General features: G+C 40.6%; 1 protein-coding gene across 1 annotated transcript in view; it reads right to left on the bottom strand.

The window, feature by feature from the left end:
* bahcc1b (BAH domain and coiled-coil containing 1b) overlaps positions 1–15,944 on the bottom strand; it is a 132,048-nt gene extending 116,104 nt beyond the window's left edge. Inside the window, exons 1-2 of the mRNA XM_057825424.1 lie at positions 15,706–15,944; positions 12,923–13,254 (exon numbers count right to left, since the gene is read on the bottom strand). Of these exons, the coding sequence (XP_057681407.1) occupies positions 12,923–13,094 (172 nt within the window). The 5' untranslated portion in view covers positions 13,095–13,254; positions 15,706–15,944. The remainder of the gene's footprint in view (positions 1–12,922; positions 13,255–15,705) is intronic.
* Between the last annotated feature and the right edge of the window lie 446 nt (positions 15,945–16,390).

Genomic DNA, 16,390 nt, shown 5'->3' with positions numbered 1-16,390 from the left:
ATTGTCAACATGGGTAAACCTCAACCACGAGAGACAGAATGTGAAGAAAAAAAAAACAGAAAAATCACATTGTTTGATTTTTAAAGAATTTATTTGCAAATCATGGTGGAAAATAAGTATTTGGTCAATACCAAAAGTTCATCTCAATACTTTGTTATGTACCCTTTGTTGGCAATAACGGAGGCCAAACGTTTTCTGTAACTCTTCACAAGCTTTTCACACACTGTTGCTGGTATTTTAGCCCATTCCTCCATGCAGATCTCCTCTAGAGCAGTGATGTTTTGGGGCTGTCGTTGGGCAACACAGACTTTCAACTCACTCTACAGATTTTCTATGGGGTTGAGATCTGGAGACTGGCTAGGCCACTCCAGGACCTTAAAATGCTTCTTACGAAGCCACTCCTTCATTGGCCTGACTGTGTGTTTGGGATCATTGTCATGCTGAAAGACCCAGCCACGTCTCATCTTCAATGCTCTTGCTGATGGAAGGAGATTTTCACTCAGAATCTCTCGATACATGGCCCCATTTATTCTTTCCTTTACACCATAGGTGTCAAACCAATTCCACAAAGGGCCAAGTGGGTGCTTGATTTTGTTCCAACCGATACCGCGCAAACAGTTAACCAATGAATTTTCTGTTGAAGCAAGCAGCACCTGACAAAGTTTAACTGATTACCATGTAAGATATCAGATTGGTCGAAAGGTGTCCTCTTCATTGGTTGGAAAGAAAACCTGCACCCACTTGGCCCTTCATGTAGTCAGTTTGACAACAGTGCTTTACACAGATCAGTCGTCCTGGTCCCTTTGCAGAGAAACAGCCCCAAAGCATGATGTTTCCACCCCCATGCTTCACAGTGGGTATGGTGCAATTCAGTATTCTTTTTCCTCCAAACACAAGAACATGCGTTTCTACCAAAAAGTTCTATTTTGGTTTCATCTGACCATAACACATTCTCCCAGTCCTCTTCTGGATCATCCAAATGCTCTCTAGCGAACCGCAGACGGGCCTGGACGTGTACTTTCTTCAGCAGGGAGACATGTCTGGCAGTGCAGGATTTGAGTCCCTGGCGGTGCATTGTGTTACTGAGAGTAGCCTTTGTTACTGTGGTCCCAGCTCTCTGTAGGTTATTCACTAGGTCCCCCCGTGTGGTTCTGGGATTTTTGCTCACCGTTCTTGTTATCATTTTGACGCCACGGGGCGAGGAGGGAGTTGAAAGTCCGTGTTGCCCAACGACAGCCCCAAAACATTACTGCTCTCGAGGAGATCTGCATGGAGGAATGGGCCAAAATACCAGCAAGAGAGTGTGAAAAGCTTGTGAAGAGTTTCAGAAAATGTTTGGCCTTCGTTATTGCCAGCAAAGGGTACATAACAAGTATTGAGATGAACTTTTGGTATTGACCAAATACTTATTTTCCACCATGATTTGCAAATAAATTCTCTAAAAATCAAACAATGTGATTTTCTGGTTTTTTCCCCCCACATTTTCTGTCTCTCATGGTTGAGGTTTACCCATGTTGACAATTACAGGCCTCTCTAATATTTTCAAGTGGGAGAAATTGCACAATTATTGGTTGACTAAATACATATTTGCCCCACTGTATATATGCAAAATCACTCCATATATCAAGCACACACATATGCTTCCGAACATTACAAAAACTCAGATCAAAACAGCTGAGAAAGACAGTAGGCGGCTATTAAAAAGACAAGAAGATAAAGTCTAGACATTTTAGCTGCAATCAAAGACGCATACAAGAAAAGACTGAACCGAGAGAAAAAGCAGCAAGACGCATGTAGAAAAGGAGAGTTTGGGTTTTAATCAGCCTGAATCCAAAATTTAGACAGGCACACGTAGAGGCACAAGGAGCCCCGGTGGGATTAGGACCTCGGCTGTGAGTGTGAGTGTCCCGCGAGACTGATTAGCCATGAATGACTGATGACGGATCTTTGTTGTTGTTGATCTTTTTTTTTTCTCCCCTAGCTCTCTCTAGTTGTTTTTTTCCTCACTAGTCATTGCCTGCGTGAGAGCATGGGAGGAGATACACACACACACACACGGCTCCATGTATATTCAACAAAGGCTCCTGAATATACTTAATGCTTTCATGTGTGTCACTGTGTAACGATCCATGCTGTTCCACACAGCTGCTTCTCTCTATTTCAAACTCCCTAACACTGATGTACACACATACACAGACACGCACATCCACACCTACACACTTCTACGTATTACCGTTTTAATATCTACCTGTCTGTCATACCAATCTGTTCCATCCGCATGACAGTACAAGTATGAAGAAACGTCCAGCACGGGGGAAGCGTTTTAATCCTCACCTCCAGATGAACCTCCAACCCCCCCACTCTATCCATCTGAGTCCCTGACAGCAAAACAAACTGGACATAGACCGGCCTGAATGGAATCCATTATAATATGAATGGGACAAACAGCTGAAATGAATGAAGTAGAGCAGCGGAACACAAGAAAAGCATCAAACAAGTCCACTCGAGTGGCCGTGAGTCAGGCCCCAAATGTGACCCCGAGACGGATAAAAAGCCGGCTCGTCTCAGGTGTCGTCGGACCGAGATAAGGTGATCGCTTTGTGGCGTGTGTGTGTGCTTTCAAAGACGGAGATGGAGACTGTGACATCATAGCACTCCGCACTCCCCCGCGCAAAGTAATGTCGTCTCTCGGTCACAAAGAATAAGCAGGGGGATTGCCTTGACCCCTGTGACAAAGACAAGAGGCCATAAAATAGCAGTGTGTGCAAACACACACGCATACACAGCAAGTACACACACCCCAGCACAAATCTTTTCACTGATTGTGACACTTTCATATCAGAAAGAGCAGCCTCGTGAAGTAACATAAAACACGGTGTATTGCGTTTTTTAAAATAGACAACTATTATGGTTTTTAAAGCATACCATTTTTTCTGGGCTTTAATTTCTTTTCACTAGCTTGCAAAGAAATATAGGTTAAATTGTATAATCCGAAACCTATCCAAGCGTTTTGTCCTAAATTTTTATTTTACACCGTAAGATGTACAATGACCTCCGATCGTGTTTTTAAAACATATTGGGCGGAAAACACAGACAAAGTTGAAAAAGCCTTTTCTGGTCTTGCATCCCTCTTTAAAATAAACTGCTGTATTTTAAGCCAAAAGAACTGTTGTGCTTGGTAGATCAATATGTCTATATGCTGCCATAGCAGTTTCATGGCGCATTAAGCACCGGAAATATTTCTAACTTGTCCATTTTACCCTGGAGACCCCCATTTACAGACACCGCGCAACTGCTTTTGTTTTAACCCTAGCCATAAAAAGAAGGTAAGTAATTATACTTATTATTCAAAATGTCAATCATTTTTTGCTTAGAATAATTAATTGATGTCTAATATTTAGCTTAAAAAAAAACTCTTTAGAAAATTATTCACTCGCATATTTTAAACTTTTAAATAAATTACTTCACAATGAAAAAAATTGTGTTTTTAATAGGTCACGGATATCTACCTCACAACTATCGCTTATTTGTATTTTTTTTTTTGTTACTGTCTCATTTTCTCTCATATTTTATATGACAAATAATCGATCCAAACAAAAAAAAAAAAAAAAGAAAAGAAAACGTTCAAAATCGTAAATATTTGAAAAAGAAAATCTCGACCACTCCTTGATGTCTGCGATTTCTGCATTGCGACCCTTGTTATATTACCGTGTTTCACCCATAAAATCCCCAAAACGTCATGCTGTGGCCATTCACAGCTGTGTCTTAACACTCGGTGTGACATGCTACACGGAGTTTTTGGATCGAAACAAGGTAAGTACGCGATAATATCTCCTTAAAATCATAGTGTCTTTAATTATGTTCTCTCAGGCTCTCACCTCGAGTTAGAGTTTAGGGGTTTGAAAAAAAATGTTTTTTTTTAAATGCCCTCTAGTTCAAAAATTTCCTTCCCCCTAGAAAATTGAGATTTTAAGCTTTCCAATGATATGTCACACATGCAAACAGGACAATTTTAAAACTTGGCCAAATCGGGGGTCTCAGAGCAGAACTTCAAGTCACCTGAGTGTTTTCCGCCATATATTAAAATTTCTATTTTATAATTCAATCACTGGCAGCCCCACAGTCAAATTGGACAGGACTTCTATCACTGTCAATGGCAGTGAAACATGATCACTCAATGACAGACTCCCCATTTGAAATGGATTTGATGTCTATAACTGTCAATGGCATTGAATGAATTAGATGAACTCTATTATCAATTTGAATGACCAACTTTTTTATATGTATAATATAAAAGAATATATTTAAACGTAATTTCTTTGCAAGATTATTTTGTACTGCACAAGTGATTTGCGAAAAAAATCATTGCTTCCATATTAAAACCATGTTAAAAACCCTTTTAATATTTTTTCCTCCTTAATACATTTGTGCAAAGTACTGGCTCGGGACCCTGTACTGGCAGATCCTCAAAATCAGGTGACTCCGACTCACATGCAAAGATATGTGATCTCTAAAAATGACTATTCTGTAATCATGAAAATAATGTTTTATTTTCTATATACAACAACTGTGCATGCTCACAGTATTTAAAATTACAGTTTATTTTCTATTCATTCAGAATATTTTTTTTGTGAAAAAAAAAAATACAGTTCCAATACACCCTAATAAATTGTAATGGAGCTCTTCTACTGTACACATAATTCATATAAAAAATGTTCCTAATGGATTTTTCTTTCTGTACTATAGATTAAACTAAAAATGTTCTTCCCAGACTCTCCCCGCATAATTGTCAAATAAACAATTTTAAATAGATATTTGAGCAGAAAATTTAGCTAAATGCTGTGTGTTACATTACATTCCACCCATTCCACCAGTGTCCATGTGCAGTTCAGCAGTGCAAGTCTACCGAAGCGAGAAATGGAAGGAAAAAAATGAGGCAATGTGGACAAAAAGAGGAACTGATTTGAAATGGAGACAGAAATGGGAGGAGTGCTGAGAGACACTGAAGGAGACGACGGACGTGTGTGTTTGTAGAGTTAGATGGAGATGAGCGAGATGTGCGAGGTGGGGGGATCAATTGAGAAGAAAAGAGTGTGACGAGAGTGCAGCGTGGGGAGGCGCGGGCTGCGAGAAGGAGGTGAAGGAGGAAGAGAAGGAAGGCCTGAGGACCACTTGAAACAGAGGAGTAAACAGAGCGATGGGGAAGTGAAAGAGGGAAGCAGAAGAAGAGGAAGAGTAGAAGGAAGGAGGGAGGGAGAGCATGTGGTAGAAGAGGAACGGGGCCTGCGAGGGAGCAAGACAAGAGGGGGGAAGCGGATCGAGAAAAAGGAGCACATGGACAGAGAGAGTCTGCCACTTTCCGTTCACATGCCAAATCATCAGATGGCGACGTGGTTCACAGCCCCGAGATGTTGAAACCGAGCGGGCCCGACCGACTCCCTTCATATCACCACCACAGACAATAAGCAGCTGTTCACATGTTGGATGAGAGTTGGAGGCCAGACAAAAGTCTTTCTGTCCTCCAAGCAAACGTGCCTGGGAACAAACATGCTCTTCACTCAAGACTTTAACATCAAAAAGAGTTTCGCTCAATATAGAATTAGATTTCACATTCATGTGACTCTTTGCGTGCTGACAGTTCTGTTGGTGGCGTTATTACCATGGTGATTATGATTTGATGCGGATAAAGGGCACATTACGTGCTGTGATTTATGTTTAACTCACAGATAATTATTTTTGTCTTTGTGTAAATGAGTTTTGAATTGGAGTGATCCCCCTGTTCATCACATGAGACGTAGCCACTTTTGCTAAAAAAAAAAAACATGACATCAAACGGGGGGGGGGGGGGGGGGGGGGGGGACTTGTTAGATACAGTTTTATCCATCCAAAACTCTTTCATAGCCATTGACGATGATAGACGGCTAATCATGTAATTTCCTAAACATGTTATAGCTCACAGGTGTCAAACTTAAGGCCCGAGGGGCATTTTATGGCCGGCAGATTAATTTGTTCATATGGCCCGCAAAAGCAAATCAATTTCATGTTGGTTACTATTATAACAAATTGTTCAATATTGTCTTTTTAAATATATATGTATATGTATATATGTAGATGGCGGAAAACACAGTCAAGGCTGAAAAAGCCATTTCTGCTCTTGCACCCCTCTTTAAAATAAACTGCTGTATCTTAAGCCAAAAGTACTGTTGAGTTTGATAGAAAAATATGTCTATATGCTGCCATAACAGTTTCATGGCGCATTAAGCCCACAAACTGTTTTTAATTTTTCCGTTTTACCCTGGAGCCCCCCGTTTACAGATACCGCGCAACAGCTTTTGTTTCAACCAAGCCATAAAAAGAAGGTAATTATTATTATTTAAATTTCTATCATTTTTAGCTTAGAACATTCGTTCATGTTTAATATTTAGTTTAAAAAAAAACCTTTATAAAACTATTCACTTGCATATTTTAAACTTTTAAACATATTACATCACAATGAAAAAAATAGTGTCTGTAAACAGGTGAGGGATATCTACCTCATAACTATCGTTTAATTGTATTTTTTTTCTTACTGTCGCATTGTCCCCAATATTTTAGATGATAAATAATCGATCCAAACAACGAAAAATTGAAAAAAAAATTTTTTTTAAGTGTAAATATTTGAAAAAGAAAATCTTGACCACTCCTTGATGTCTGCGATTTCTGTTGCGACCCTTGTTATATTACCGTGTTTCACCCATACAATCCCCCAAAAGTTGGGCTGTGGTCATTCACAGCTGTGTCTTGACACTTGGTGATACATGCTACATGGAGTTTTTGGATCGAAAAGAGGAAAGTACGCAGTAATATCTCATGAAAATCATGGCGTCTTTAATTATGCTCTCTCATCCTCTCACGTCCAGTTAGGGTTTTGCTGTTTATTTTATTTTATTTTTTTCCAAAATGCCCAGAGCTTTAAGTCACCCGAGTGTTTTCCACCATACATATATATATATATATATATATATATATATATATATTGCAAGAATCTTTGGTTACCAGACCCTTTTTAAAATATAATGAATAATTGTTTTTAAAGGATATCATTCAATTTATTGCATACGTACATAATCATAAGGCACTCGTATTGGTTCACACAAAATTTGCTTGTACTGTATATTGTAACACAAATACAAAATACTGTAGCTCACAAATTCACAATAGGGCAGGGCGAAATTCTATGTCAAAAAGGACTGCACAGTAGATAAGCCAAACAATCCGAATTTAAATAAGCACCAGCTCATACGCTTCCCAATACTCAGTTCCCGCCGTGCCACTCCACAAAGTTTTGTTGAAAATTGGTTGAGCATTTCCCGCATAATCCCCCTAACTAACAAACAAATATGTACAGTATGTTTGAACAGAAGTGAGTTGACAGTTTGCCGCATCCAATGGCAGCTCAGCTGGCTGCAGCCTCCACCAGCTGTCTCCTCCCCACGGGGGGTCGTCTTGCACGCCGCGCCCGGGAAGTGCCCCCCGTGCCCTGGGCGCAGTCGAGACGAGCCCAGTCTGTCTGGGACGCTCATCTCTTGCTGACTCATCTCACATCTACACACCTCCTGCTCTCTCTTTCTCTCTCGCTTTCACTTCCTGTCACCCTCTTGAGAGGCAGCGGAGACTAGTAGACAGGGACGGCGGCCAGTGGTTGCCGCCAGGCGATTGTAATCCGACTGGATTACCAACCAGGTGGAAACATTCAGACTCTTCTCTCCCTCCTTTTTCCCCTCTGTTATCCCTCCTTCATTAGTATTCTCATTCATTTTTTTCCCAGGCTTTCTGTCTCCTTCAGTCTTTTACCTCAATGACTGCCACTGTCAAAGATAAATGAAATACCGTAATTTCCCGAATATAAGGTGCACCTGTGTATAAAGCGCACCCCAAATTTACTTGTAAAATCTAGGGAAAATTATTGTACCCGTGTATAACACGCACCCTAATCTTAGCACCAATAAATAGAAGAATACAAGAAAACAGAGCTCGTGTACAGATACAGAAATGCCATTTTACTGACTGGTGAAACACAGCACAAGCATAGCACATTGGTAGTTCATAACATTACCGTAAACTGACAATATGTACGGTAATAACATAATCTGACAACTTCTCCAATTTAACAAAATCCAGGAGAAAAAAAAAACAGATGTGACTTTTCTTTTAAAGGCTGCTGTATAACTTGATCGTTTCCTCATTCATTCATTCATTTTCCATGCCGCTTTTTCATCATGATGAATAAATATTTCTTCCATGGATTGATTCGGTAAAATAAAAATGAGGACCGAAGTCGGAAAATGGAACAAGCGCATCGCTACTGTAACAAGAGGAACTATTGTTATTTGGGTTTGAGTTTCCCGAGGGACAGATATAGTTGGCGGACACAGGAAGTCTGTGTTGTGTTACGTTTGTTATGGTCCGAGTTGCCGATTTGCAATAAACGTTGACTCAAATGAGTTCAAGAAACTAAATTTTGTGCTTTATGAAGAGTGAAAAAAGCAGAATTTAACACGGACGAAATCATTCGACCGATCAGAGTGAAGTATTACCGAAACAAAAATGGTGACGTCATGTACCGTAATGGTCGGCAACGGATCGCTGCATACGTTTTCTTCAACACAACATGGCCGTGTCAATAAAAAAAAAAAAAAAAATGGTCTTTTATATACATACACATATATATTAGAGATGCACAATAATATCGGTCACCGATAATTATCGGCCGATAATGGCAATTATGACGTCACACAGATAATCCAGATAAAACGAAATTCAACCGATAATGCAATCCGATAATTATATACTTGATTTAGCCTCCAAATGTGCGCAATCAACAGTTTTGTCCAATTCTGCTAGTTTTAAGGAGGTGTTCTTGCAGTGTAGTAATATGATATATGTGAGGAATGGCTTACTTTTAAAGGCATTTTTGTGCAACTTGGGTGTTTACTCTCTAAGTCATTGTTGCCAAAAGCTTACCATTATACGTCATTGCCATTGTTTAGTTGTTGGAATTTACTACTTGTTCACATTTGATGTGGAAAAAAATAGGACTAAATTACATTTTTGCACAGTAACATTTGATCTTTGTATACTTTAAAATTTTACACACATATTTGAATAGAATTATCGGAGTGACATTATCGGTTATCGGGTGGAAGGGGCAGGAAATTATGGGTTATCGATATCGGTTGAAAAATTTATTATCGTGCATCACTAATATATATATATATATATTTCTGTCTCCATCCCTGTACCCGTGTATAATGCGCACCATGATTTTACAAGTTGATTTTGTGGGAAAAAAGTGTGCGTTATATTCGGGAAATTACGGTAGATCTGCTCTAAAGATGAACTATTTTTACATTGACCATACAGTTATTTTAAATTAGCAACACTAAAACAAAGCAAATAGACCAGCAACCTTTCTACTGTTATAAATGCTTTAATGTTAATTGGCTGACAGTGACGATGACAGACGTCCGTCCATTGTTACAGGCCTGTACAAATTATCAATGCTACCCATCCCAGTTCAAATAGATTTTAACTACATCATGCAATCGCACACACAATTATGCACTTTAGCTGACTCATAGTTACCAACCCAACACATGCATTGTCTTCTCCTGTAGTTTAAAGGGGTGCGTCACCTCAAAACTTCTAGCGATAAGAGACATTAGGGTCAAGACCATTGGAGACACACTTCCATCCGCCGTGGAGGAACAGCGAATTAAAGTGCATGGCAAACATGACCGAGCGAGAGGAGATGGGAGCCAGGCTGAGGTGTGCGTTGAAGGGAAGGGGGGGAGGGCATAGAAGAAAGAATAAGAGAGGGAAAAAACGAGTGAGGTGATGGAGAGGTTATCTACTCCTACAGAAACATTGCGATTATGGTTTATTACTTTTTCAAAGAACACACGCGGCTTCGGATGTGAGTCTGTGTGTGCAGCTGTACGCGGGGACGCGCAACAAAAAGCTTTTCTTTGTATGTGTGTGTCTTAGTAGGTCACACACGCACAGTCTCACACATACACGGTCATGTAAACAAAACGACTGTCTGGGAAGTAACACACCTGTTCATTGACAAGCTGTGCCACGCCCTCCATAATACTGCACACCTGTGCAACTGCAGGCTAAAACTTCACAAACACACACACACGCACGCACGCACTCTCTCACTGGCACACACAGCCACTGCCCAGGGCTAACCACACAGAAAAGGGAAGAAAGAAACTGGAAGAATGGCACAGGGGGGAAAAAATGAGGGGGCAGCAAGGCAGACAGAAACAAAGGCTTTCTTGCCACCATTCCTATCAGTAATCAGAATGCCTGTGTAATATCATTACGGGGTTTTATCAAATGGGGAGTGGGGGTCTTGTGTCGTTGGTATGCGACCATCATTCCATCACCTTGTCAGGCGTGTCGATATTCAAGCAGACACCACGCTGATCTAAATAAGAGGCTTCAGACAAATTGATGGATTGCAAGCTTTTCCAGGGGTGGGATCCATTTTTTTCGATACACTCAATTAGATGTTTTTAGAAAAAGGAGAAGGTGGTAGGAATTGTGTGTATGCTTTCAGGGAACTGACCCCTTCTCCCTCACACATACGCACACACACAGCCCTTCATTCTTCTGTCCCAGTATGGCCAACTCGAAATCATATCTACCCCCTTAGCCGAGGCCTGGAGCGAGGCATACAGCTTGCTAAATCTCCAAGGGGGAGGCACAAAAGGTATAACCGCCCCCCTCCAACCCCTCAAAACTCACCTCCAAGCAAATACACACATATAGCAACCCCCATTGTCAAAACAGCAATCCTCTATGCCCGTCATGTCAGTCAAAAGCCCATCAGAGATATGCATGGAGAGTCTGGATATCTCTGAGCTCAATACAGTGTCATGCACCTTGAGACCCAGCGAGAGGCCCCCTTGAATATATTTCAATAGCATTATCACCCCGCATTACTATGCTTTCTCCCCCTCCGACATTACAGAATCAGGTTTAAATTGGACCATAATGCATGTGAGCGAGTGGCGCTATCAGTCTTTGTGCAGAATAATCTGGTTAAGGCGTTATCCAGGTTAGAAGTGTGTTACTTTAAACAAGCCCATTTTACATATATAAACTCTTTGCTGGGATTTTTCAGTTCTGGAGAAGAAGAGTGTTGCAGAAATACTTTTTTTTAATTTTTTTTTTTTTTAAATAAACTTATCATATCAATCCATATACTGTAGTACATATAGAATACAATGGATAACGATTACTATACAAAATCGATATTTGGTATTTTAAGCACCACTTAGTGCATGTATGCATCTTACAGAAGATAAATACATAATTTAGGAAGGATGTTTAATTTATTGTACATTAAAATTAAATAGACTTGTTCATAAACTGGAGGTACATTCTTTTTCAAGTCAAACATGGCATGTTTGTTTGGTTTTAAAATGAAAAAATTGTGGCCAATATTTATGTTAAATTGATAAATACAAGTACAGGGTGATAAAAAAGGGAAGTAGAAATGAACATTTGAAATAATAAATTTGTATTTCAGAGACATACAGTATATATATACACACACCAAAATGGAGGTACATTCTTTTTCCAAGTCAAACATGGCATGTTTGTTTGGTTTTAAAATGACATAATCCTGGCCAATATTTATGTTAAATGGATAAAACAAGTACAGGGTGATAAAAAAAGAAGTAGATATGAAAATTTGAAATAATAAATTTGTATTTCAGAGACATACAGTATACGTATATACTGTACACACACACACACATATATACACACATATATATTTTTACACATATACATGTTCATATACATATGTTCACGATAGATAGATAGATAGATAGATAGATAGATAGATAGATAGATAGATAGATAGATAGATAGATAGATAGATAGATAGATAGATAGATAGATAGATAGATAGATAGATAGATAGATAGATAGATAGATAGATAAAATAAGAGAGATTTTGAGTGTCTTTATAACTAATGAATATGCAAATAAGATGCGATAAGTGGGTCCTATACAGCAGATCTATAGGACTGAGTGTCTTGGTCCATTTAAGAATTCGCTGCATTTGCAAACGTTAATTAATGAGCTCTCTCATCGGACACGTTCACGTGCATCCCGTTAATCGCAGTATTTAAACGCTTATATGGTTTTAAGTCGAGTTCCCCCCACACCCCTGTACCTCTACACGCGGATATGAACACACAGGAGGTACCTTCCCATCCCCCTTCCTCTCAGCCACCCCCCATTGAGACAGGATACCAAAGCTACTTGTTAAATCTAATGCATGCACTGTCAACCCATTCGCACCCCGTCACGTCGCCGCTCAATATAGAAACCGGATTTTCTGGTATTACCCGCACCTCTATTAGCCAGCGCACCCCTCGAAGCGGCATCACCCCAAACACAAACGCAACAACCAACACATCGAGACCAAGCATCCTCCTACCAGAACCGAACCAAAAGCCTCATCTGAGTTTCTCGTGCACCGGGACGGGCATGGTTAATAGCCTTAATTTATTGTTTAATGGGAGCTGCAAGCAGTGGAATTACCCAATCTTAATTAATTACATCGAATGACAATGATGAGTACTTTACTAATTGATGAATCATATAAATGTGACAAGATTATGCCAGTGGAAACCAAATTTTTAATCCACGTGTGATGAATGAATGTTTCTAAAATGGACAAAAATGTGCGAGGTAATCATTAGAATGTGCGCATTAGGAAGTAAGCTTCGAGCAGACTGACAACTGCGTATGCCAAAGAAACATTCGTGTTTTTTTTTCCTACCAAAAATCTCCAGCGTTTCAAAACTTTTTTTTTTTTAATTATGGGGAAAAAAACTAAATTCCATGCAAAACTGACCTGAGTGCGGAGCCATGGAGAGATGGGATGAGTAATACTTGCCCGGCTGGAAGTGCGCCGGGTGCTGCACGGAGCCGTGGCCGCCTGTCGCCATCCGAGACGCGGCGCTGTGAACCAGCGCGCTCCGCTCCGTCAGGAGGTGGTGCGGTGGAGCGAAATCACGGCTTTCCATCCGGGCGAGAAGCGATAAATCCCAAATCCGAAGTAAAATCCGAAGGCACCGAAGGTCTCAGGCGCCCAGATGCAAATAATCCCCTTTATGAACTTCGGGATCCGCTCGAATTGAGCGGAGTTTTGGCTTGGCAGGGTGGAAAGTGAGTCCCCGTCATCTCCTACAAAGGAGAAGGCAGGAGACACGTCAAAGCTCTGACAATAATGAGTCAAACTGGGATGGAGCCATGCAGAAAAGACTCAACTGACATACAGTCGCTGCTCATGTTCGCACGATAAACAAAAACAATTCAAATCGCCCTTTTTTGTTTTTTAAGTATGCAAACCCTTTATGCATTTATCGTTTTGTGTTTTCAGAATCTGAAGTCCTGAACAATATTTGGCCTCGGCATGCATGGGCATGGTCCACCCCCCCTACTTTAGTCCTCGATTCACATATAAGCTGCATGTGCATGCACGCATCCATCATGTAAATAATGTTTTCCCTCCCGTTCTCTCAGATTGTTTAGAAATGGAAAAACAATCTTAGCCAGCATGCAAATATGACGAGAACCATACAGAAGCCGTTTTCGTCCAAAATTACGACCATTGTTCTGCAAACTGTCCCCACTCTCCCCCACCGTGCTCAGACGTCACTTTGTTTACCCTGATGAAATTGCATTTGTTCTCCCACTTGTCATAAAACCTCATATGCGGACGCATAGAAGATGCAGGCGAGAAAACTAAGAGCCAACTGGTGCATTCTATATTACTTTAATTTATTAATTCATTTACGACGTATATTTTCAAAATGTGTTTCGAGTATGCCACTGTGCGTGTTTTTTGTATTGTAACATCAATGAAAACACATTTCCATCAAAGTCTATAGGGTGGCAAATGTCATGGGTGCGTGTGTGTGTGTGCAGCTCACACGCAGCAAGCAGTGTAATCACAAATCAAATCACCTTTATGCCTCGGTGCGAGGGCAGCGTGGCAATAAACAGTGAAATAGTAGGAAATCATCGACTTTATATGTATGCCTTATAGCCCGGGTCATTTACTTAAATAGGGCTCCCTGTGACGCTCAGATGGGGAGTCATCTATTGGGCCTTTCGGTGTCCATCTAAAGGTGCAGATAAGAAGCCACTAACAAAAAAAGCTTCTTTCCTGGTTCGCTGATTTTTATTTTTATGCTTAAAAATAAAACATGCATTCTTGTTACAACTTTTTAGTTCGAGGAGGCACTTTTAAAGTTAAGTATCTGTTAAGTGCATGCATGTAGAAAATACACAAACCTCCTAAAGTGAGTGCACGTTTGAAATCTTCAATTAAAGGCAATTTGTGAATATTTGTTTACCGATTTTGCAATGTTGAAAATGCCGATCAAGAGAATTGCAGGACAGTGAAGCACACAACAGGAGAGCAAAATGGACTCCTGCGTGGGTTACAAACAATGGTCTTTCTCCACGGGACAGTGATCATAAACAACTCTGCTCTGACATCGCTCTAGTCTATACATTTTTGCAGTCTTTTCTCTTCCTCTCGAGCCGTAAACACACGTCTTCGTGTTTACGTTCCACGTAAACAGAGAACCACTCGGGCTAGATTTTAACAAGCTGATTCTATGTCTCGTGTTATTGCACGCCACGCAAACACTACGGAGCGAGTGGATCTCGTATATAAGAGTTAAAGAAAATGACCATTTGGAAGCAATGTAGAGAGTGTGTGTGTAAGTGTAGGTGGATGTGTGTCTGAAAGACTGCCACGGACTCCAAACACACTCACACACTCACCTTCGTCTCTAAACTGTAATTTCAAGAAAAATACACACACACAAAAAGTTAACATGCGACAAAACATGCAAAAGTGACCCAAAAATCGCTTCTGTTACCATACAAATTCAAACGCATGCTTGAAAAGCGAATGCATCAAACCTATCTCGTGAACCTTTGGACAAAACGGTAGAAAAAGCATTAAATTGCCAAGTAGTCGTGGTTAAAATTTAAACTCATTAGTTCCAACAATTCAGCAATAAAGTCAAGTCACAACGCATAAGCGCGACACTAAATCCAAGCCGTTCAAGGGGGCGGCTGAACGGGAGAGTACAGCCCGAATAAGGTGAAGGAAGCCCGGCGTCAGCACAGTAACAGCACCGGGGGAGGACGGAGATCTGGATTGCTCGTCGTTTATCTTACTTGTGATTTTTTTTTTCACCTCACGATACTGACAACAAAATAACACGAGCAGACTATAACAATTACAAATAATAATAATAAATAATAAATGAATCAATTAGATTTATAAAAAAAAAAAAAAAAAAAACTGGAAATGTGAAAAGTCCATATGTGGCATACATGGAGAAATTTACCTCTGTAATACCTATAGATTTTCTATTCAGCACATTGAACAACATTTAATGAAGATAAAAGTCACTAAGTTTTAGCTCCTACAAAACATGGTTTTATTCTAGATTTGTTCTTTTAAAAATAATAATTTATAAACACAATATAGCAGCCCGGGCTGATTAAAACGTAGCATTTAAATGCTCCTTTCATCCAAGTCATTGTAAAGCCTCAAATTCTCGTCATAATGGGATAAAAAAAATCGGAAAACACATAATATTTTCTACTTACTGTTAAGTTATATCCCTTGTTTGGCGAATGGTGTTGTATGAAAAAGAAGAATACAGAAGAAGCACAAAAAAATCAAGCAAAGTGAAAATCCCCGAGTCGCAGAGATGAAACATGTGGGATTGATTACATCCTATGCTGCTGCTGTTGCACACTGTGCTGTGCACTCACTGGAGGTATGGCACAGACGCGCCGTAGAAGTTCGGGCTTGTAGTGAATCGAGACTCGTTCATGCAGCCGGGGACTCAGACAAGCCGGGAGGAGGAGGAGGAGGAGGAGGGTGGATGGTGGTGGGAGGGTTGAGGGGGGGGGCTGTGTGCGGGGAGGGTGAACGCGCGCGCCTACTGGTTTGAGGACGACAATGTGAAAGCGTGCCCGTGAGGCGCCCCCCTCCGCAGCAAGCTCCCCTTCCTCCTCCATCCGCCCGTACCCCACCCTAGGTTTCTCTCCGCACACACATACAAGCACCCCCACACCCCTCCCAGTCGTCGGTACACACGCGTCACTATTGGTTGTCCAACCGAGCCAATGGGGATGATGATGAAGTCGAGGAGGGAAATGGCTCAGGGTTTGATTTGGAAGTCATGTGAGCGCTATGCATGGTTCAAAATACTATGAAGACTGCTACATTTAGGACAGTGATCACTACAGTGGACCGCTATTAAAAAGTTGGCGCTGAAGACCTTTA

This window comes from Corythoichthys intestinalis, chromosome 21 (assembly GCF_030265065.1).
Source record: "Corythoichthys intestinalis isolate RoL2023-P3 chromosome 21, ASM3026506v1, whole genome shotgun sequence".
Lineage (NCBI taxonomy): Eukaryota > Metazoa > Chordata > Actinopteri > Syngnathiformes > Syngnathidae > Corythoichthys > Corythoichthys intestinalis.
Note: the sequence above shows the minus strand (reverse complement) of the source record. Positions and strands in the feature narration are given on the sequence as shown.